Below are 23,699 nucleotides of genomic sequence, written 5' to 3' on the forward strand. Positions count from 1 at the left end.
ATAGGATTTATCATCTAGTACTTTCTTTTCCTTCAGCCCATGGAACCTTTGTACATATATTCTCTTAGTATGTAGCAGTTATTTCTTCACATGTCAATCTCCACTGTTAAACTGAATTTGTATGTGGCAGGAAGTATGTTTTACTCACCTTCATCTCCTAGGCTAGTACATGCCTGGTACAAAGTACTTAATGAATAATTAAAAGAATGAGAATATCTGCTAGGTCTAAAAGTGGGGAGAAAGCTGTCTTTTCCTAAATAAGACAGAGCAGTGATTCCCACCTATACCATTTCCTGTGTCCATTCAGTGTTTGAGATGTCTGTATAGCTTAGAGATTGGGTTTCTTGGGTATTCGAGCAGTGAATGCTTTCTTACTAAAAATAGTGGAATTTTTTTTCCTGCTTTTATCCTTTTGGATTGTGAATTCTTAATCTTCAGAGGACCATGAGAATATATGCTCATGCCCCACCCAGCCATTTCTTCTGTTCTCTCAGCTAACTAGCAAATTATACCCTTAATGGAAGTTTTTCACAGGACTGAAGTTTTATAACACAATGTTTAACCTTAACTTTAAAAGTATGCTTCTTTATAATAACCACCCTAAAACATTTCTACTCAAAAGTGTATTTTGTATACTCATGCTGGTCTGCAGCTAAATAAGTGTTGAAGTTGGGAGTAGACAAACTTTATGATAATTCTGACAAAGTATTTTGTCTGAATCTAAAAATAAAGAATTAGGGCTTATGTTTTATATTTCTTTAGTTCACATTTTCTAATGATTTTTAATTTTCTTTTTAAAAGTCTGTAATGATTAGAAATAAAAATTGGTCCTTCACCACAAATCATTTGAGAAGTGCTAGTCTAGAATCATAATTGGGCTCTTCCTCAAGACTAAACCAGTGCTTCTTACAATGTGGTGCTGGTCTAACAACCAAATAAGAAGCTTGCACCCAGATTTAAGTACTTAAGCTCACTACTTAATTGAATACTTTTTTTTCTTTTTCCTCCTTCCTTTTTGGTAGCAAGCCTTCCTTGATTAAAGAAGCACCTTATTTCTTTGCAATAGTTTAAAAAACAGTGCTCTAAGGCTGGGGATATAGCTCAGTTGGTAAAGTGCTTGTCTTGAATACACAAGGCCCTGGAAAAAAAAAAAGAAAAAAACACTGCTCTAGACAATCTTGGAAATCCTGTACCCCTTGTTCTGTTTTGTTTTTGAATGGCGGATTTGCATTTTTGAATGAGGTATGTATAGAACAATCAGAAGTAAACACAGTCATACATTAACTCCTTTGCTAAGTTAAACAGGTGTAATCATGAGATGTTTTAGGGCCACCTCAGGGTTCCTGTGGACAGTTGATAACAGTGGACCTTCAAAAATGAACTGTCACTTCAGCAGCATGTTTTTTCTGCCCTTGAGAAGCTCATTCAGAGCAGTGTGAAATTCCTGTGAATGTTGTGCTAAAAAAGAGCTGAAGTCCTCTTTATAGTATAAAGTACCAAGCAGAGACTATTTAAGGTAGTATTTAATGTTCATCTGAATCACCAGAACTTGTTAAAATTCAGAGTCTGATTCAGTGTGTTTGATGTGAAGGCTGAAACTCTGCATTTCTAAGAAACCCCCCAGGTGATGCTGATACTTTTGGTCAGTGAATTACAGTTTGAGTAGTAAGAATTAAGGTCCTAGTGAGTCTAGTGAACTCCTTGGATGAAACTGACATAAAACCAATAAATCAGAATGTAGTTCACAGTAGGTTGTTTTCTTTCATCTAAATTACTAATGGATGGATAGTTTTTTGAAATTGTTTAAGAAATGTTTTACTTCATCATAATTTGGATTTTGCATCAGTCTAAGTGTAACTTTTAAAAATGTTTGTTTAATAGATGAGAACACAGACATCGCTGAAAACCTCTTTCAGAAAGTTAAAATTCTTTGTTGGGTTATGACAGGCCCTCAGAATCTAGAGAAAAAGGCCAAACATGTCAAAGCTACATGGGCTCAACGTTGTAATAAAGTGTTGTTTATGAGTTCAGAAGAAAATAAAGACTTTCCTACTGTGGGATTAAAAACCAAAGAAGGCAGAGATCAACTCTACTGGAAAACAATTAAAGCTTTTCAGTATGTTCATGACCATTATTTAGAAGATGCGGATTGGTTTCTGAAAGCAGATGATGATACATATGTCATACTAGACAATTTGAGATGGCTGCTTTCAAATTATGACCCTAAAGAACCTATTTACTTTGGGAGAAGATTTAAGCCCTATGTAAAGCAGGGTTACATGAGTGGGGGAGCAGGATACGTACTAAGCAAAGAAGCCTTGAAGAGATTTGTTGATGCATTTAAAACAGAGAAATGTACACATAGTTCCTCCATTGAAGACTTAGCCCTGGGAAAATGCATGGAAATCATAAACGTAGAAGCTGGAGATTCCAGAGATACCACTGGAAAAGAAACTTTTCATCCCTTTGTACCAGAACACCACTTAATCAAAGGTTATCTACCCAAAACCTTTTGGTACTGGAATTATAACTACTATCCTCCTGTAGAGGTAAGTTTAGAAATTTTGATATTTATAAATATTTGAGACTGATGGACTTTTGTTAACTTAAAAAAAAAACTAGCTAATATGTGTAGATTTTTTTAGTACCAACAACTAGAACTCTTCCTATGGCGGTTTAACAAAGCAGATGAGAACGGGCATCAGCCACAGTCATTCAACAAATATCTATAAATACATTTTAGATGAAGAGATACATAACGAACAGGGAGACTAGTAAAGATATGTTTTTAGGTAGTGGTAAGTAATAGGGGTAAAAAAAAAAGCCAGTTAAGAAAGTGAAGAATGACCTATAGTGGATTATATACTCTTTGTTGGATGATGATTAAGGAAATCCTAAGGGGTAATTTTTTATTAGTACTGAGAATTGAACCTAGGAGGTATCACTAAAAACTACATCCCCCCGCCCCCCCACCCCACGCTTTTTTTTTTTCTTCAAATTTTGAGACAGTCTCGATAAGTTACCCACGCTGGCCTCAGTCTTCTTGTCTTAGCCTCTCAGGTCACTGGGATTACAGGCATGCACTCTCACAACTGGCCCAATATAACTTTTGAAGAAAAACCTGAGTGATTCTAGAGAGTAGATTGAGATGATCTGGTTAAAGAACATTTTTTTTTTTAACTACCTTTATTTATTTATTTTTTTTAATGTGGTGCTGAGGATCGAACCCAGTACCTCACACATGCTAGGTGAGTGCTCTACCATTGAGCCACAACCCCAGCCCCTGGTTAAAGATCCTTCTATTCCTCAGAAACAACATATGAAAAGACTGAGGTTCAGAAAGACTGAGGTTCAAATTCTGCTCTCCTATTTAAGAGTTAAATGACATTGAATGGACAGAATTTGGCTAAAATCTGAACCTCAGTTTCTTCATTTGTACCTTAGCTTACATTCCTGAGAATTTTATCTAGATTGTAAAATATTTTAAATTTACAAACATTTCAGAATAATGATAACTATATTCATCATCTAACTTTAATAAATACTAATCTTTTGCCATATTTGCTTCAGATCTTTTCAAAGAAAAAAAGTGTTAGTTGAGGCTTATTTAATATCCTCTTTAGTTCCCATTCCACTTTCTACAGAATCAAACACTATCATGAATTTGATATTACTCATTACCATGCATGTTTTTGTTTTTCATACATAACTTATGTATCCCTAAATATTTTTTTAAAATAAATAGAATTATACCATCTGCATTTTCTACCAATTTCCCAATTCACACATTGAGATACATTAATACATGCATTAGCTTCATTAATTTAAACTGCTGTGTAGTAATCTATGAACATACAGCAATTTGTCCATTGGATATTCATGTTGGTTATTCTAGTTTTCCACGGTTGTAAAATATGCTGCATTGAACAAGTGAATGTGCTAGGAATCATGAAACCTAGCTTTTATACTCGATTCTGTTGTTAGTTCCCTATGCCTTCTTCTGTCTGGCCCCTACATACTAACAATTCACTTCATGATACTACTCTCCTTCACAAGCCAGTGCTTTCAAATCATTATCTAGAATAATGGCTTTCAACCAGGAGCAATTTTGATACTCAGTGGGTGTTTGATAAGGTCTGGAAACTTTTGGTTGTTAAAACTAGGAGGTTGGGCTGGAGTAGTAGCTTGCCGGTAGAGCACTTGTCTCACACGTGTGAGGCACTGGATTTGATCCTCAACACCACATAAAAATAAACAAAGGTATTGTGTCTATCTACAACTAAAAAAAGATATATTAAAAATATATATTAAAATTAGAAGGGAAGTTGCTATTCCAACTTAGTAAGTAGAAATCCATTAGATTTTTAACTGTTCACAATGTACAGAACAGTCCCATCCCCCAACAAAGAATTATCTCGTACAAAACTCATTGCCAAGGTTAAGAAACTCTGGCCTAAAGCATCTGACCCAAACTTAACATAACTAGTTTTAAAAGGAAATTTTAAGGTAAATCACTACTGCTGCTGCTGTCAACCACCTTTGTTTGTATTATACAGACGTGGCGTGACATCTAATCCTTAAAATGATGTTGTATTTAATAGGTGACAAAACTGAAGTTCAGGAAAGTAACTTGACTAACCGGGTAATAATTTAGGTAGTGTTGCAAACCACCATTATTTTTTTAAAAAAGTCTTTCCCATTGTACTGCTAAGGAGCTCCTCAGTGATTAATAGGATCTGTACTAAAAGAAGTGGATCAGGGTGGGTATGTTAAAATAAATATTCCATTGTTGAGGTAAAATTCTATGTTAATAAATGAATTTTAAGATTCATTTCTATGTAATGAGACTATTGTAATTTTATGCTAGCATTTTATTGCTTATTCTAGCTACAACAATTTCTTAGATTGTAAAGTAGGTATCCCGATATGCTTTTTGATAATCCATTTTTCTTCGGAAAAACAGATCTCTTAACATATTCTGACCATTTCAAGATTATTTGACCTTCCTTATTTCTGCCCCCTTTCCCATTAAAAAACATTCTAAAATTTAAAAACTTTACAAAGCATCTAATACACCAAAATGTATATTAGTATTACTAAGTATATCTGATAATTGATACATACGTTATAATAGCAAAAGGATAACATAATTGTGATTATTTTATAACCATAATATATCCTTATATCCTGTCTTCCTTTTTAAGAGTTAAAATAAGTGGAAATCATAGTCTAGAGCTTATATAGGTATATTAATATTACTATGTAATTGTATTATATATTATACACTATGTTTAAGTTTTTATAGGTGTTTCACATCTGGGATAATGAGCAAAATAGATTAAATGTTTAATCGAATAGATCAGCATGAACCTTCTCTAGGAATTTGCTGCCCTGACAGAAACATCAGATCGTGTCTTTTTTTTTTTATTCTTCAGATACTAATTCCTATCCTAGATTGAGATTGATATTGTGTTAAAATTTAAAAAAAAAAAAAACAAAACAAAGACTGGTGCTGGAATTAAACCTGTTCACCAACCCTATTAGGAATTAATGAGAATTATGTAATTGAATAAAGTTTAAATTTGACCAGCTTACCTGAGGGCCTCAAAAGATTCTATGAAAAGGTTACAAAAGGTTCTATAAAAAGATCTCCTTTTAATAAACACCTTTTGCAGATAAGGAAATTGAAACTTTTGGAGATTTCATAAGTTGCCCAGGATCAAGTATGTATACTCAAATTTGTATTCAAATTGAGGTCTGACTTGAAAGTTCTTCTCACATACTAGACTATTTGGGTTGACAAAGTATTAGGTTGCAGACCATAATGGACAAGGCTTTGTAGTTGAATGCTCCAGAGGTATCAGAGTCTCAGCCAAGTGAAAAACTACAGTAAGAAAATTATGAAGTAAAAGCAAAAGTTGAAAACAAATCTAGTTTTAATTCTTTGTATACCTGCGCTTTTCATTTGAGGAAGTTTGAATAATTTTATCTGCTGAAACACTGAAGAGTGTGAAAGAATATTGTATCAGTTAGAAATACTTTGGTAATTTCATGTTTGGTATTAAACCATTAGGAACTCAAAGTACTTTTTTTTTTTTCCTATAGGTCTAAAAATTAGGTGCTTCTGTTTTACCTTGCCAGTTTAATGCTTGGATTCTTTTAAATTAGTGTATATCCTCTAAGAGTGTTATAATGTCATATGTGCTGTTGATTAACAATACCTGTTTCTGCTGCTCTTTTTAGGGTCCTGGTTGCTGTTCTGATCTGGCAATTTCTTTTCACTATGTTGATTCTACAACTATGTATGAATTAGAATACCTCGTTTATCATCTTCGTCCATATGGTTATTTATATAGATATCAACCTGCCTTACCTGAGAATATATTAAAGGAAATAAATCAAGAAAACAAAAATGAAGATACAAAAGTAAAATTAGGAAACCCTTGAAAGAAAAATGTGAATGAACCAAGGTAAAATGTCCAGCATTGCAGTGAAGAACTTCTGCATTTCTGACATAGAACCCTGACATCCCATTGAGAAATTCATTCTATGAGAACATTCCATATAGAAATCTTTCAACTGAAAGACTGTAAACTTAAGCTTTAAATGAGCTGTGAAGTCTGTTAATATGTGTTTTGATACAGTAATATATAAATATAAATACATATATATGAAAAATATGTGTTTTCTTAAGACAGTGGCAAGGTAGAAGAACTAGAAGAGATTTTGTTGCCTGCTCCTGACCGTGTGTAATATTGTCACTGAAAAACTGAAACAGTTAAATTTGCTAAAACTGCACTGTACCATGTAACATATACAATGCTAAACAGATCTGCCTTAAATTTAGAAGGAAATATCGTTGCTCAGTGTTGTTTATACTCATTTGCTGTGTGATATAAATGAAACAATCCCACCACACAGTTGTCTAATGAAAATTCTGCTGTGATTATTTATAATCAGCAATATTTATTCAAAAAGAAGGTAGAATAAGAATGGCACTTATCCTAAAGTGCATTAATAAAATTACATTTTCAAAGTTATTATGGGCCTTGACTATATTATATACTTGGTTCTAATTAATCTTTTACCTGGTCCCTATTCCCTCCACACCAAATATGTTTAACCACTCTCAAATACTGTTCACTATTAATGTTTATTTACAAAGCATTAATATCATTCTGTTAACATGCATTTAAAATATTTTTCAGGTTTACCCATTGTTAATTATGGGTATTAAAGCTATTTGGGCATGCTTTTCTTGTATCAGTGCCATTCTCAGGTATTGCTGACATTTTCAATCGATTATTTAAAACTCCAACTACATGAATATTATTCCTTTCATCCTCATCCTATTAAGATGAGAACTTGTTTGTGCCTTTCATAACTTGTTTAAAGCCATTTTAAAATTCATTTTTAGTCTGAGGTGGCTAATACACTGGCAAAATATTTTGAATGCAGGTTTTGACCAGTTAATTTAAAACATTAGAAAATACAGAGTGCTTAAACAAACTAAAATGTCATATAATTAAAAGACCAAATACTTAATTCTAAGTTTGATGCTGACTTATTACTTTGGGATAATTGTCTTGCCAGTGAATAATTCTAACAAAGCAGAATACCCATTCAAGACTGCCATCAAAAAACAATTAAGATTATTATTAATGTTGCATACAATTTACATTTCTTATTATGCTAAATTTACATGGTTGTCCCTTCATTGACTGTTGCTTGGCTAATATATTTATTGTGCCAAAACATGTCAAAACCATGACTTCTCTGGGTGGTATATTTGAGAGGATGTTCATTTCAGTGGCTATTTATGGAGTACCATGTCCACATAGTGAAAACAAACACCTTTTTTAATCCAATACATTTGTTCTTGTTGATTTCATGATGGTTCATTCCATCTGGCAAAATTTCAAGGCCATTCATTCTGTTCTTTGAACAACTATTTACCATGGTGTGGACATGGACTTATCTGCTTTCTTTACTAGAAATGTAAATGGCTTAGCATGAACATTCAAAAATCTTAAAATTCACTTGTAGGAAATGAATGCTGCAATGAATCCTGGGCTCTGGAGTCAGACTGCCTGGGTTTTAAATCCTTCTTCCATCACTTAATTATTTTTGTAACCTTGAACAATTTACTTATTTCTCTGTGCCTCAGTTTCCTCATCTGTGAATTAAGAATGATAATACTACCTACCTCACAGGATTTTTTTTTTGAGGATTAAATAAGTTAATATATGTAAGGCTCTTAGAACACTGTCTGGCTCAGAATAGGGAGCAATAAATATAAGGTTTTATTGTTCTGTAATCTTAAAGAGTATAAATATTAAATGAGGGAAGGGATCAAATCAGATACTGAGGGAAATATTTTGTATATATCTTAAAATAAGTAATAGCTAGTATTTATCTAGTGCCTACCGTGTGCCAGGTACTGTGCTTTACTCTGTGTACATGAGTTAATCCTCACATATTGGGTGTTATTCCTATATTACAGATGAAGAAACTGAGGTTCAGAAAATTAACTTTTTCACTGTCACAAAGCTAGTAAGTAACAGAGGTTGGATTTTTACTCATTCTGTGTGCTCTCACTTGTATTAGCCTTGGAGTTAGTCATTTAGTATTATTCCCATTTTCACATACATGGTATGACCTCTGATATATTGGCCAGTAATAGTCATATTGACCAGCCAAATTCTCATAGTGATTCTTATCTCACGCTCTTGCCTGGGAGCTTGTCTAAATGGTCTCAAGACCCTAAGCCCAGAAACTCTGATTTTTAGCACGGGCTGTAGGAGTTACATTCTTACCAGATAATCTAGAGTGGTGGTTGTCAAAATGTAGTTCCAAGAAGCAGAGTCAGCATCACCTGGGAACTTGTTGGAAATGCAGCCCCTCTTGGGTCCCAGCCCAGACCTCCTAAATCAGAAAGAAATTCCAGGACAGGGGCTAGTAGTTCTGTTTAAACAAACCATGTAGGCGAGTCTTACTGATCTTAGGAGGAGAACCACTGCCTAGCTACCTACATGATTCTGGTGCAAATAGTCTCAAACACTCAGGATTACTACTACATGGATAAATAATTTTTTCAAAGATTTAGACACAGAATATTTTGAATGAGTGTAGTCCAAGATGACACTATATTAAAGGTAAAATACTTTAAAGATAATTTAAAGAGTCTGTGGATCATTGATATTGACAATACACTTTAGGTTCTCCATATTGACTAATATTGAGACCTATAGTAAAATCTACAATTCTCCCAAGTTTAGTAATTTCCCATTGGACAGGAAGGATTAGTGCTAATTAGTACACAGTAATTCATTTAAAACATACATCATTAGTGTCATAAGAAATATCCACAACTAGCCAGGCATGGCAGAGAATGCCTGTAATCCCCGCAATTTGGGAGGCTGAGGCAGGAGGATTTTAAGTTTGAGGCCAGCCACAATTGTTATTAAAACTTTTTAAATAGAAGTAGCAAAGTGCTATTTAATAAAATGCAAAGCGTTTTTCTGCTAATTCATACCATCAATTTAAATTTCATCACTTTCAAGATTTTGACTATCCTATATGATCTAAGAAGCAAAATAAGATTCTAAGTTCTTGGTAAAGCACATAAAACAGGATTTCATGGTGATTCACCATTTTAGCTTAAGATCTTTGTCATTTGGATAAATGATTTTAGTGTGGTCTCAAAGCATAAGGCTTTTGCTGTCTTATGTTTTTTAAATACAGTAAACTTATAAAGGTGAGAAGTTCATAGGTTTGAGGCAGGGTTTTTGTTCCAGAATTTGTTTTCAAATACCTTAATTTTCAGGAGTTTTTGTCACTGTAATAAGATTAGAAAATGCTGACCAATTTTTAATGTTTTTGAATATGGTAATTAGACTTGAGCATTAAACTTGCTGATTATTTTCATAATTGTTTATTTTTCACTTCCTTGAGCCTATTATCAAGCTGTATTAGCAGACTGAGGCACTGTTGTACTTGAAAGACCCCCTCATTTAATTGATCAGATCATGTCTAGCCTTTTATTCTTCATTTAAATTTTCAGTTCATTAGATTATTATTCTGTTAATTTCTATTCATTTGTATTTATTGAAGTTCTTTATTTCCTTTATAAGTACCACTTTTAGTTACTCTTAATGCTGCCTTCATAAGGTTAATTTGGCTGTTACAGGTGATTAGAATTTGTATGACTTGCTGATGATTTTATACCTACTAACTTTAGGTTTCCCTAGGATTAAATGTCTAAAAACAAATAATGCCTGCTGGCTCTCAGGATACTTGCCCTACTTAAAAAGTTACAATTTTAAACTAACCCTCCATCTTTATTAAAGGAGGTAGTTACTTGAATCTTACCTACTCACCCTCTTCTTAAAAATAAAACTCATTTGCGCTATTTCTCTACTTCTTTTAGTAGGTTTGACAGAAACATACTTAAATCTGGGAGATAAACTGTGGTATATTTTATGCTAAGTGTAACATCTATTGATTTTAAAATGACACATTTATATATCAGTTGAAATAAAAAATTTAACAGATTAAAATAAGAATGTTTACCAATTCTCTTAGAGGAACCAACTCTAGAAAGTAGTTGTAGAATTGAATTGTGCTACTTCAACCCCCTTCCTCTCTAGTTTCAGTTTATATTAGTTTTGAATGACTTTGCAGGGCCCTACAAATTAATAATCTACGTGAAGTATATTAGAGGGAAACTAATCTTACTGCTAAGCAGTGTGTTGTACTATATAGTGAATGTTTGTGTTTTGGAATTTAAAAATTATTTAAAAGTAATTGTGTTATGAATGGTTTAAAAATGTTTGGTGACTTGCTTATTTTAAGTGATCACCATTAAGTCAGAAAAAATGTATTTTTAAATGTTTTTTAAAGTGCCTTTTGAAAATTTTTAAACAATGGATTTAAACAACTGCATAAAATAAATTACCATGTTCAAAATTGTTTCATCTGATTATTTGTAACCGAGATAAAAGTTGTGGGATTAATACTCTTTTATGGGTAGTTTTGGGGTTTTTTTCTGTCCAAGGTTTTCAGTTTGAAAAACCTTTCATGTTTTTTCTGCAATATAGATCATTTAAGGTAACAAAATATTCCACTGTAACTTAGGATAATTTTCCTTAAAAAAATTAGAATACCTTCTGTATAGTTCAGGTGAGAAAGAGATGAGGAGAGAGGGCTAGGGAGGGAGGGAGTGGGGGGGATAGGGGTGGGGGAAGAGAGAGAGAGAGAGAGAGAGGGCTAGGGAGGGAGGGAGTGGGGGGGATAGGGGTGGGGGAAGAGAGAGAGAGAGAGAGAGTGTGTGTGTGTGTGTGTGTGTGTGTGTATGGAAGACAGATTACTTTTCTATTTGGTATATTTTCATTTATCATGTAATTGAACAGATGATTGTACCTAAAAGCAACCGTTAGAAGTATAGTGGTAAGCAAGACATACAAATCCCTGTTTTTGCAGGGCCTTAGAGTTGGAAAACAAACAAGTCAATATTAGAGTGAACAAGATACATCAGAAAATATTAGGAAAATAAAATTATATAATAGAGCAGTTTTCTGGATGGGACCTCAAGGAAGACCTCTGAGAAAGTAATATTTGAGCTGAAACCTGAATGATGGACATTTTGTATATTTCAAAAGTTCCATATCTGTCAAATTCTTTGCTGCTAGAATGTTTGCTTATTCATGCTTTGGGCATATCACGAAGGCTCACTGAAATAAGATCTGTAGGAAAAAAAAAAAACCCTTGGTATTTTTAGGCATATTTCATCCAGAGCTCAAGTCTATTGATAATAAATTTGTCTGATTTCAGGGTATGAAAAAAATTTACTGAGTATTATTCCTAGGCAAACTGTTAACAGTGTCCATAATGCTCTTGAGTCTTGCCCATCTTCCTCAATTTTCAGTAACCTGCTACCCAGTATGTTCATATTTAACACACACAAGATATACATTGTTATTTGGATTAGGCAGCTTTAGAAGAGCTAAGGAGATAAATACTACTTTGTGTGACTTTAGTAGCAGAATTATATGAAATAATATCTTTTCCAATGATCTGTATTTAGTTGTGCAAGTAGATTTATTTACCTAAATACATACATATTTCACTACTTATTTTATTTTTCCCAAAAGTATAATCTCAGGACTGGGGAGAAAAGAGGATTATTGCTGAATTTATCTTCTTGCTAAAGGAAGGGGACTACCTCAAATTTTTCATCAGATCTAATGATGCTGATAATAAAGATTGTCCAAGAGAAATTCCTTGAATAGTTGGTTGAGTGAACATTTAATAACTAAAATTAAGTTCAGCATCATTGGTATTCTTCATATCTGGAAATATTAGTAAAATATGACTGAAACTTGTTTTGCCATGAGTTTGGTTTATTAATGGATTTAATATTGCTGCCTAGAATTTTACTGTTTTTAAAACTGTCTATATTGCATTATTTCTTTTGCCAAAAGAACAACCAGTTTGTGCTAATACTTCTTGTATTGTTATTTTTCTAGCAATGAAAATTTGTTCAAGGACATTAATACACTTTCTCATACATGTTGTCCCTATTATATAGTGCAGTTGAATCCCGCAGCTTACTTTGCAGTAACAAAATACTCATTGTCTTTATGAAATTCAGTTCTAAAATGTCAACTGTTGAATATCACTTTCCATTAATTTCATTGTCATTTTTAGATTGTGGAGAGGTGATGATGAAATTCTGAAAGTTGTTTGTAAGGGAATGATTCAACTTTTACTTGAGTTCTACATAAGGCTATCTTTTTTTTGTTTTTATACTGTTTAGTAGGATGGAAAACAAGGGACAGAAAAACATGGTTATAGTTGTATTTTAATACTTAGACTTTAAAATATTAAAACTTTCTCACTGCTGGTTAGGCTTATATAATAAGCAACTCTATTCAAGGTAACTGTTTAGAATAATTAGCCTCAGATATTATTTCTGGCTTATAAAGTAATTTTTATAAATCTACTTGCCCAATTGAATTTCTCCTCCCTTTGCATTTGAATCTTTGGCTCTTTGAACCTTCCCCCTTACTCCTTGTGTTTTCTCCCCCTGCCTTTTTTTCTCATTGGCAATAGATCTTTAGTTTCCTACAATTTTTATTATTCCCATTTTCCAAGAGTAGATATGTTTTTTGAAAATTTTGAAACTGTATAGATTTTTTTGAACTTAAGTTTCCTCTTACTAATTTAAGCAACTTTTCTAGAAGCCACTGAAAAGAGAAAAAGATGGGACTCAGAGAATACATGCTAACACATGCTATCTAGAACCTACCCAGTGAAAATATAGGTGCTTGCTTGAAAACCAGTGAGAATCAGGTCTAACTTTTATTACCCCCAATTGATGTGATCTCTGGCAAAAGTGGTGCCTGAGATTTTTCAATGACACTTAATAGAGTTTAGGAAGAGAATTACAAGGTTGTTTTTTTTCCCACCTATTTGAAACAATGAGGCTGACTATTCTCATTTGCTTGAGGTGAGGTTAAGTCACAATGTGTTACATAGGTGAGAGTTATGTAATGCAGGGATAGTTGTCATAGAAAGGTAGCATCTCTTATAATTGCCAGCCAGAACTTCTGGTCCTGCTAGTGTGGGAAACAGTTGTTGCCCAGTTGAAAGAAAGCACAGCTTCTTCAGATTGAAATGGTCTGGAGATATGTGAGAGGCACTAAGCTTTTCTTCCTAGTTGTAAAACATGCAGTGTTAACAATGGGATGAGGTACAGAGAGTTCATTAGGGAGAGTAACCAGCATTGAGGCCTTCGAGCATTTAAAAATAGATTCAAAAATCCTAATTTTAGCCTACAGATTGATGACCTCAAGGAGATATACATTCATTTATTGGTTTGGATCCATTTCTTTTTAATTAGATAGCAAATTCTTACCTTGTTAAATATGAAATCAATAGTGGCCTAGGAACTGAAATGACTGGTCCTCTAACATCATAGTTAATTAGGTTTCTAATCTTGATGATTTTCAGAACTGACAAACGATAACCAGAAAAAGAATGGAAAGTATATTTCATAGAATGAAACATCTCTTAGGAAAAATTATAAAAAATATTTTTACAAGCCAGGCGCATGGCGCATGCCTGTAATCCCAGTGGCTCAAGAGGCTGAGACGAGAGGATTGCGAGTACAAAGCCAGCCTCAGCAACCCAGTGAGACCCTGTCTCTAAAATAGAAAATAGGGCTGGGGATGTGGCTCAGTGGTTGAGTGCCCCTGAGTTCAATTCCTGGTACCCCCTCCACCTCCACAAAAAAATTCTTTATTTACTTATACATTCTCTCCATGTCTTAGTTTGGAGAGAGAAACATCTATGTAGATTTGTTTCAGTATTAAAATGGTCCTCTCAGAAACGTTCATTTCTACCTTTTGAATGAAGTATGTATTCTTCAAGTGGCATGACCTTCCACCTTCTGACCCTCTAGGATGTAATTCCCCTTTAGTTTATTGCTACTTACTACCCAAAAGCTCAACTACAGGCAAATTTAACTTCTAATCAACATTTAACTAATATTTGAGTGGTGAATGATTTTTGTTGCTTTCAAGGAATTCACCTTCTGTATACTCAGGCAATGTGCTAATTAGTTTGTATTGCATTATCTTTAATCTTTAACTATAGTCCTGGTGGGCAGGCACCACTATCCCATTTTGTAGATGATGAAATGAATTTACTAAGACTATTTGGGTGCAGAATCAGCATTTCAGTACATAAATGAATTAGGAATTTAAGATAGTAGTAATTAAGAACAGTCCTATGTGTACTATAAGGATTAACAATGGAAAGAGAACTTTCCCTAAACATGTCTTCCCTTTTTACTAGTGTTTTTGTTTTTGTTTACAAATCCTTTTTTTCCCCCTATGGCAGTGGAGATTTAACACAGAGTCGAATTAATCCTGAGTTACATGCTCAGATCTTTTTGTTGTTCTGATTAGTTATACATAATAGCAGAATGCCTTTTTTTCATTTTTTAAATTAATTTTAAATTTGTTTTGATTAGTTGACACATTGTACACAAATGGAGCACAACTTATTTTTCTGGCTGTACATGACGCAGAGTCACAATGGTCATGCAATCATACATGTACATAGTAGAATGAGATGGACATTATTACCCTATCTTTCCCACCATCACAGCACCCCCTCCTCTTACCTCACTCCCCTCTGCCCAATCCAAAGTTCCTCCATTTTTCCCTAGCCCCCCATTATGGATCAGCATCCTCATATCAGAGAAAACATTTGGCCTTTGGTTTTTTTTGGAATTGGCTTATTTCTCCTAGCATGATAATCTCCAGCTCCATCCATTTACCTGCAAATACCATACCATAATTTCATTCTTTAAAGCTAAGTAATATTTCATTGTGTATTATGTACCACATTTTCTTTATCCATTCATCTGTTGAAGGGCATCTAGGTTCATTTCATAGTTTAGCTATTGTGAATTGAGCTGCTATAAACATTGATGTGGCTGCATCACTGTAATATGCTGATTTTAAGTCCTTTGGATATAAACTGACGAGTCGGATAGCTGGGTCAAATGGTAGTTCTGTTCCAAGTTTTTTAAGGAATATCCATAATGGTTTCCATAGTAGTTTCACCAATTTGAGGTTCCCATCAGCAATGTATGAATGTACCTTTTTCCCTACATCCTCGCCATCATTTATTGCTACTTATAGTCTTGATAATTGCCATTCTGACTAGAGTGAGATTGCCAGTATTTTTTGTTTTGTTTTTAATATTTATTTTTTAGTTGTAGTTGGACACAATACCTTTATTTATTTTTATGTGGTGCTGAGGATCAAACCCAGAGCCTCGCACGCACTAGGCAAGCACTAGGCAAGCACTGTACCACTGAGCCACAACCCCAGCCTGATACCAGTGTTTATTTTTTTAATTTTTTAATTTATTTTTTATTTGTTTTAAATAGTTATACATGAAAGTACAATAATCTTGACATATCATACTTTTGAATCAGATGGGAGATAATTTCTCATTTGCCAGTGTTTTTTAAACCCCAGTTAATTTCTTCTACCCAGTGACTTCATGTCCTGCTACCCTGTCAGGATCTTACTTAGTAAAAATGACCTCTTCAATGAAGCAGTCCTAGCTCTCCGTAGTCAGAAGTGGTTTTTTTTCCTTCTCTATTATGCTCTGTAGCACTGTTCAAATATTCCAGGGGTGTATGAACAGATTACTAGCTTTTTATCCTCTTTGATTTCATGGGCATATGTGTACATTTGTGTTTATGTCCATCATGTTTTTGATATATATAAGAGATGGATAAATTAGTGCTTACATATTGAAGGTACATGTTTAAAAAAGTTTTTTTTTTTTTACTAACAATGTATACAAAAATTTTCAAAGTTCTGTGGAGTTTTAGTTTGTATCTTAATCACTCATTGCAAATTGTCTTAGAGTGTACTGTGTATTACACAGATTTTAGCCTCTCCTGGAGTGGTTTCTTTTACCCATATATTTGCATATCCTGAAGTGCCTTTTAATAGATGAATTCTAAAATAATGTTCTTTCTATAGAACCCCAGAATGCAAAAGAAAAAATCCTTTTGTAGGAATATAATTACAAATAATTGAACAGAAATAACCCACAAGTTGAATGAGAAAAAGTTTTCATTGGTACATTAGGTATTGAACCTTCTGAATTCCTAATTTGATAATAGTTGAACATCTTGAATATGTACTACAAGACAGGTTTCTTTTAGGTGGCAGTAGCTTTCTCTACTGAATGCCTAAGTTAGAGGTGATAATGAAGAATCTCAAATGTTACTAAAATCAGAACTGATTATTTTGTTAACCTGAAGCATATAAGAAAGGGGAGGTAAAAGAAACAGATGTTATACAGAAAGAGAGTAGGAGTCAACAGAATCTTATTGAAAGGGGCCACCAAGTTGTCAGAATCAAGAGGTGAAGGTTAAGAAACCATATCCTCTTTTTAGATATTCAAAATGTATTCCCCCTTTGTGATAATTTTCTTCAAAACATACAGAAAAGCAAAAGTCAGAAAATTCATCCAAAATTAAGCTTCTTATGTCTATTTATTCCTGATTTTTTGATAGACCAATGATAACTCAATTGAGAAGATCCATTACAAGTTTAGACATTCTTTCACTAAAGTACAAAGATTAAAATTAAAAATATTCCAAGCCCCAATCCCCAAAACTAATCCCGGACATCTAACTATACATAAATACAAATATAATAGTAAGATAAATATATAGTAAATGCTAATTTTAATATTATAAATATTCTTTTAAATATAGTTGTTCTTGAGCTTGGCCAGAATCTGCAGATTGACCCAGATTGGGAAAAAAAATGTCATCTAAGCAACAATAAAGTCACCATGGAATGGAATGGAAGTCAGAGGGAGGAAGAAAGACTGGATTTAAGCTTCTCTATAGCAAAATCTACCAAATTCTCAGAGGGATACAAAAACAAAAGCCAACTGGATTTTAAATATAAAGACAAATGAGGAAAGTCAGGTAACTTGACGTTGGTGGATACTTCTTGAAAAATCTAGATACAATTGGGAAGAGGACTGGTAGTGATTATTGATTATAATAAATAAATAAGATAAAAATAAATACAAGTATTATGTCTATCTACAACTAAATGTAAGCATACATATACAATATATATATAACACCATATATACAATTACCCAGAGTGATTACCTCTGGTGTGTATTACTAGAAAGGGGAGGAGATTTGCTCTTCATTGTATTGTATTTTGAACTTTTAAAAATCATGTTTATGTGTTTTCATAAGTAAGGAGTTAAAGCAGCGGGTTGGGAGAAGTTACTGACCCTAGGTCATTAGGATTTTTAGTACCAGGAGTAAAGAATGACCTCAGATACACTTAAGCAGCATTTCAGTTAAGCAGGTGTGTATACATGAACTGGAAAGATCTCAAAGCCGACATGGGAATTACTTTTTTCAATAGAGTGTATAAAGACTACTGAATTGGTTGGTAATAATAGATGAGGGGAGTGTTCTCCATGAAGAGCACATTTCGCCATGAGAAATGGTTGACCCATACAAAACCGCCAGCAGCCCCATCTTGACCCATTTTAGCACCCTTCCTTCCACTACTTCAAGGACAAAGTCTACTCAGTAGTTATTCTCCAAGCCTTAGCATCTACTTTATTTTCATATCTTCTTGAATCACACCTCTTCAGGCTTAAGTCGTCTTTTATCTTTCATGGAGATAGAGGATAATGAATGACCTCTTTGCCACATAATCTACCAGTTTCTAGAGCTTAAGGATGTTTAAACCCCTTGTTTTAAAGATAACAGAAGCAAGTCCAGAAATGAACTTGCCAAGATAACACAATTAATGCCAGATCTCACAACATAAGTCAATTCTCCTGATTCCCAGGTCAGTGGCCTTGGCACCAAATCACAATTTTTATTTTTTCAAAAAAACCTGAGCTATATACTTTTTACTGAAAATTAAACTCAAAATGTATCTATTCTCTGCATTTTCCTATCATTTGCAAATAGGTTTTAGGTGTGATAATGGTGTCTCAGCACTATATCAGGCTATCTACTTAGATTTTCTCTACTCATTTTGAAAGTACAATATAAATATTAGTTGAATCAATTTGTTAATAGAAAATGGAAGTTCAAGGAGGTTGTAAGCAGTTTGAACTCCAAATGTAGCATAGACCCAGAACTCAAAATGTGAACTTATCTGAAAATAGGAACTTTTTCACCAACATAATTGGGTAAGGACCTCATGATGAAATCATCTTGAATTTAGGTGTGAATCCAATGTTAGTTGTCTTTATAAGGGAAAGGAGAAAGGGACTTAACACACAGAAGGACTCAGAAAAGACCATAGGAAGAAGAAGATTGGGGTTAAGCTAGCACAAGTCAAGGAGTGCCAAGAGCCACCAAAAGCTGGATGAATTCTTCCTTCTAACCTTTGCACAGTATGGCCCTACCAACACCTGATTTCACTTTATGGATTTCAGAACTATAAGAGAATAAGTTTTAAATAAATAAAATAAAAGCATAAAATATATATATATTTATTTTTATGTGGTGCTGAGGATAGAACCCAGGGCCTTGCACATGCTAGGTGAGTGCTCTACCACTGAGCCACAACCCATAAGTTTCTCTTATGTTAAGCCACAAAGTTTGTGGGGGTTTTTAAATTTTTATTTTTTTATAGCAGCCCAAAGAAATAGTATAATGCTTATTATGACAGAGCTGGAAAAGGACCATGAGGAAATTCAACTTTTGAGGGTTCTGACACCAGAGCTCTTGGGAACTATAAAGAACATGGAGTGGATTCTGTTCAGTCTGGAAATCCCATTTCACTGTGCTAGTCTGTGTCTGTCCTTTCAATTGTAGATTAAATGCCATTTCCTTTCCAGAAGCATCTTCTGAGTTAGGTTCTCCTGCTCTAGACTTTTCTTTTCAGCACTTAGCACTTTTTTTTTTTTTAAACGCAGTTGCTTTATAAATTGTCTAGGGTGGCTGTGATGCATTATGAGACAGGGATCATGTGGATTTGGTTTCCTATTTTGCCTGGGTCAAAATAGGAATTTTATATTTTAGAACAGAGAAATGGTGAGCACCCTGTCACTACAAAGAGAAATTCTCAGGCTAACACATATCCCCCACCATACTTAAGGAAACCTCAAAACAAAACACTATCCTTGTGGATGCAGAGTGACCCCTCAACAGGGTTTTTGTTTAAGAAAACGTTGGTTTGAGCTTTTACATATGCCATCAAGCAAAAAGCCTGGCATTTATCTTAGGAGAATATAGGCCCAAAAAGGACAGAACAAAATCTTCTTTGTGAGTAGAAGATCTTGTTCCTTTGGTGTTTGAAAAGTTGGGCTTCCATTTCTCTACAGTGACCATTCCAATTCCAAGGCACTTTTTCTTTCTACATTGGCAAAACACATGCAGAGTGTTGGGTTAAATTGGTATTGAACACTGGTTAGGAGAGAACAGTATGTACAGATAGTCTTTAATTTTCAAGTCACAAATTTCATATCCAATTAGAAGAAATTTCTAAAATCCAAAGTAGCAACAGCTCTTATTTCCTCCTGTCATTAATTCAATGATGGATTCATTAATTTACCCATTCAGCATGAACTTTTAATGGACACATCTGGTCTGTCAAACATAGAAGAAGAAAAAAAGAGAACTAAGTCTGTGGCAAAGCTTTTGTGAGAGCCCTTACATTCTGTCTGGGGTTGACATGTGAGTGAACAAACAGCCTCACTACAATGTGATAGAGGCATTTACAAAGAGCTATATATATAGCAGGACTGTGCGTGAAGGGAGGGTTGAGGGATCTGGAAAGTTCCAAAGAGATGGTGGCATTTGAACTAGATATTAAAGAATGAATTGCAATTGCAATTTCATAAGAAAAGTGAAGATATATTTGCAACAGGTAAAATGCATTCTTCTGATACAGAATAATTTCTTTCCTAAGTGAAATCAATGTGTCATTTTCCCTTAGGCCCGAAATAATTTTCTTTCATTGGCATATTTTTTGGTTGATTTCTCAGTAACTCTAGAATTCCTGAAGTTGCCTTCCTTACATTTTAAACAACTATATTCAAGTAGGGTGTTATTACATTGTTTAGGAATAATATTGTCCTATTAATTTTTTTTAGTTTTCACTTAATATGAAGGCATTATATTCATTACTAAAGTAGATGAATGGTATAAAATGAAAAGCAATATTCCCCCATTCTCTCTGCCAAACAGTCCTTTTCATCCAAACTTAAACAGGTAATATCCTCTGGGGGAAAAAAGTATTGTATTTATATTTTTTAATTTTCAAACTATACACATCATTGTTTTTAGTCTAAATCTGTTCGATAACTTGGACTTTATTCTTTTTAGATCTCTGAATGGGTATGGCATGATTTATTTAACCATTTGTTTATGGACAATTGAGCCCGATTAGAGACTCCTATTGCATCCATTATTACACTGAACATCCTTGAAATGGTTATGTGGGTAGAGCCATAGGATATTTTTCTGGCAGGGGAATTGCTGCTGGGTCAAAGAATTTAAATATTTATAGGTATTGCCAAATTGTCTTCTAATTGACAGACTATTTTTCCCACCATTTTAAAACCAAAATTATCAAGCTTTTTAATCTTTATTATATCACTGTATTAACATCTGATGTTTATATGATTCAAACTCAAAAGTTTGTGTAATTTTTTATTTTTACAAACTCTGTAAATACTGGCCCATTTCATTTTCATACACATACACACACATATGTATATAGAGAGAATTATTGAAAATGTTTCCTAACTTTTAAAAATTTATTCATACAAATATATTAGTCTTTCCTTAGAGATATTGAATATTGTATTTCTCCCAAGTTTATAAACAAATTATTGTTTTCCTCCATTACTCTTATGAGTTTCATTTTTTAATATTTACAATTTTGATTCCCTCCAGAATTTCTTATATGAATTAACACAGGAAAATAATTTTGAAGTGGCTACCCAATTGTCCCAAAAGACTTTAATAATTCATTTTCAACACTGACTGTAAGTCACCCATATCATATATGAAACATCAATTTATATGGGAACTCTGTTCTGGTCTGCTCATCTGCCTATTTTTTGTGTACTCCACTGCTTTAATGATTTTAGGTGAGGTACTTACTGAAACATGACTCTGCTACATATCATGGTAGTATCCCTTGAACCCTTTCCAGGATTGCTGCTATAAATAGCCATCTTTAAAATGTTGCCTGGTTATTCCTGAGAGGTTCCTTAGGTACAGTATCATATCTTCCCAATCTGGAGTCCCTCCAACCCAACTCTTCCAGGGCATTCACTGTCATGACATAGCTGCTCCAGTGGGCACTGCCATCTTCTAGTGGCGACTTCCCTCCTATCATCATGTGTAGCCTTGGGGAAAAGTCTTGTCTTACTCTTATTACACAGCAGAGATCACATTTCCCTGACTGTTCCAGAGTAACGGAAGGAAGAATTCAGAGAAATCATTTATGAGAACCACCAAGCTCCAGCAGGATCCTCACTCCACACCACGTTGGTCCCCCGCCTTCTTTGCCACCTGTACCCAAGGCACCAGAGGTAGCTTGACCACCCCTACTTCAAGCATTCCAGGTACAACTCCATCTTTAGAATCTAAGCCCAATGGATATCTGTACTAAGAGAAATGAGGATTTCCACTCACCTTAATCTCATACACTCAATAATACCCCTATTCCTCCTGGAGAACTGGCTTGTTCCCCAGCTGATGGTAAAAACATTTGCTCTCTTCTGAGTAGTACGGTCTGGAGTTTGGAAGTTGGTCCCCATAAGGAAAATCTCCCAATGATCTGATATTAAAATATCTGTAATTAAGATCTGATATTAAGAACCTTTTACAAAGCCTGCCTTTGTTTATACATATGATGGCTTGGCACAGCCAACCCCAGGTCAGGCTGTGCCAAGCTAGATCCTGTTCCTGCTTCACCTCACTGCATTCAAACATATCCTAGGCCCCAGCTCTGCCATGGTCAGCTGAATACACTAATCAGCCTTGAAACATAGCAAAACGGTACATTGCTACTTCCTTCATACCACATTCCTATTTTAAATCAGCTGTTTTTACATTAGATTTCAATCTCTTTAAAATATCAATTTTGGAAGTGGAAGGGGCAAAGAGTTGGGAAGATAATAAGTGATTTCTGTATTTTCTAAAGGAGCCTATCAGCATGTGACCAGCTATTTCTAAAGTAAACTATTTTATCTATCTGAAAGCCACAATCTTTACCAGGTTATCCTCTTTATTCCATGTCTTATTGTATTTAGATCTGCTCAGGCTACTTGGACAAATCCTCCAACAAATTTGCCAAATGGAAAACTAGCTTCGAAGTGTGGAGTGAGAACAAGTAACATAGAAAGGAGCAGAGAAATGTCACCCGAGTTAAGTTTCAAAACACATCAGGATCCAGTCTTCTCTGTACTTGAACAATACAGACTTAGAAGGTGAGTAGGGATAAAAATCTCCTGCATCCCATAAATCTTAAGGTAGGATTATTTGATAAGCAGAAGAATTTTTTTTTTGCCTCTTACTAATTTTGTAGTCTTTACAAATCCTAAATTTGCTCTTTGATTACACCATGTCATTGCCTAGAAACTCAAAGGGAAGTGAATGAAGGAAAGAGGATCTGTGAAAACGTGAGCCTGTGACTTTACTCTGCAGCACACTTGTTAGCATCAGGATAATTATTTTTAAACAAAGTTAAGAAGGTAGGGATTTCCTTTGAACTGACAGTGTTTTTTTTTTTTTTCCCCAACTACCATCCTGTATTATATGGCAGGATGGTAGTTGTTTTCTCTCTCTGAAGAGTTAAAAGCTAGTTTCACCCTATGGCATGGTGTGTTAAAATCAATATTGTCAGAGTCACTTCCTCTTTCACTTCTGCAACAAGTAATTCTATCCAAGATGCAACCCAACCTATCCTAAACACACAAGTCAGCAAACAGTTGATTTATTTTGCTAGCTTTAATATGTCAAAAACCCCAGAAGGCTGTGGTGTTAGTCAATGACCTCTTTTGCATGGGAAAGATCATCAGAAACAATGTGACAAGTAAGGATCAGGCTTCTAGAGCCAGGGACAATTGTTACTAACTCTTGACTTTTTCTG

The 23,699-nt window shown here is 34.2% G+C and overlaps 1 protein-coding gene across 2 annotated transcripts in view; it reads left to right on the top strand.

The window, feature by feature from the left end:
- Window positions 1-10,938, top strand: part of C1galt1 (core 1 synthase, glycoprotein-N-acetylgalactosamine 3-beta-galactosyltransferase 1) — a 35,161-nt gene extending 24,223 nt beyond the window's left edge. For both annotated transcript variants that reach the window (XM_026391547.2, XM_026391548.2), the window contains exons 3-4: window positions 1,882-2,549; window positions 6,244-10,938. In XM_026391547.2, the coding sequence (XP_026247332.1) occupies window positions 1,882-2,549; window positions 6,244-6,447 (872 nt within the window). In that variant the 3' untranslated portion in view covers window positions 6,448-10,938. The remainder of the gene's footprint in view (window positions 1-1,881; window positions 2,550-6,243) is intronic.
- Window positions 10,939-23,699: the final 12,761 nt, after the last annotated feature.

Source organism: Urocitellus parryii, chromosome 3, assembly GCF_045843805.1.
Source record: "Urocitellus parryii isolate mUroPar1 chromosome 3, mUroPar1.hap1, whole genome shotgun sequence".
Classification (NCBI taxonomy): domain Eukaryota; kingdom Metazoa; phylum Chordata; class Mammalia; order Rodentia; family Sciuridae; genus Urocitellus; species Urocitellus parryii.